The following is a 1,244-nucleotide window of genomic DNA, read 5'->3' on the forward strand; positions in this document are numbered from 1 at the left end:
TTTTAACACCTAACAAGCTCATACGAGTGGAGCCGAGCCGGGTACCTATTTTTCATATTCAGATTGCCTAGCCTATTTTTACGAGTTTCATATGTACATCTCGCAGGTACACAGGACCTTTGTTTGTGCGGTGGCACAGGACAGGCAACTTATGCGGATGCACCGATGCTTTTTACGAGCAGAACATGAACTGAACTACGAGCGGCTCGGCTTGTTTCCAAGCCCTACATCCGGCTATCTCATTCGAACCCATGGTATTCTAGGTTCTTACGGTACACGAGTTAAAAGAGTACTTTTTCTTCTCACTGCGATCACAATTGTTTACAAATCATGGATTTTGATTTATAAAACCTTTGCAGGAAAGGAGAATGGAGTTCTCAGCAGAAAAACAGAAGGGAGTTCTTACTATATCATTGAACTGTTTACATAGACCGTAAACAACCTTATTGCAATCACCAAAGAGCAATAACCACTTGAATCAAACACCCCATTAGAAATCAGCATAGACCAACAAGAATGAAGTAGGAGCTTAGCTAGTACATCTAAGCACACTTGAAGCCAGCAGGGATCGTGCAACCGCAGGTGTTGGCGAGCAGGCTGAGCTTGACATCAAGGTCAAGCTTGATGCCCAAGATGTCAGCCTTGACAACAGTGCAGAGGCAAGCAGCTGCCTCGAGATCAACCAAGCCTTTGATGAGAGGGCAGCATTCGGAGCCACTTGGGGGGTGACCAATCACTAGGCTGAGCAGCCCATTGAGCAAGTCAACACACACTCCAAGCTTCAAGGTGTCAACTGGGCAGTATGGGTAGGCTGGGTAGTGAGGCCTGGACTTCGGAACAGGTGATGGGTACACTGGTTTCCCACAAGAAGGGTAGCAAGCAGCTGCACATTGGATGAGGACCATTGATATCAATAGAGAAGGGATCAGCTTGGATGCCATCTCTCTCTTTCTTCTGTGAGAATGCACTAAACTCACACAGAGAGAGGCTTGGATATTTTGCTTGCTCTTGTGGTGGTGAGTTCAGGGATTGCTGGATAGGGGTTTATATAGGGATGGAAGTGAAGGGATAGATGGTGGTTGGCATTCAGAAAATTTGTGGCAATGTGGTACAGGCGGGCCGACCATAGCTGGCATCTCTAGTGGAGGAAACAGACATGGCCTTTGGAGGCTTGTCCAATCGCCATATTACAACCCTCTAGATGGCAACATGGTGAGGGATACTAGACGATCAAACTAATAATT

At 46.5% G+C, this 1,244-nt stretch overlaps 1 protein-coding gene across 1 annotated transcript; it reads right to left on the bottom strand.

Moving 5' to 3' along the window:
• Positions 1-374: 374 nt before the first annotated feature.
• Positions 375-1,013, bottom strand: LOC149845684 (cortical cell-delineating protein-like). Its single transcript, XM_089995908.1, has one exon. It carries the CDS (start codon positions 939-941, stop codon positions 543-545), a length of 399 nt encoding a protein of 132 aa, XP_089852034.1. The 5' UTR covers positions 942-1,013; the 3' UTR covers positions 375-542.
• Between the last annotated feature and the right edge of the window lie 231 nt (positions 1,014-1,244).

Source organism: Nuphar pumila, chromosome 2 (genome assembly GCF_984573655.1).
Source record: "Nuphar pumila chromosome 2, dmNupPumi1.hap1.1, whole genome shotgun sequence".
Classification (NCBI taxonomy): Eukaryota; Viridiplantae; Streptophyta; class Magnoliopsida; order Nymphaeales; family Nymphaeaceae; genus Nuphar; species Nuphar pumila.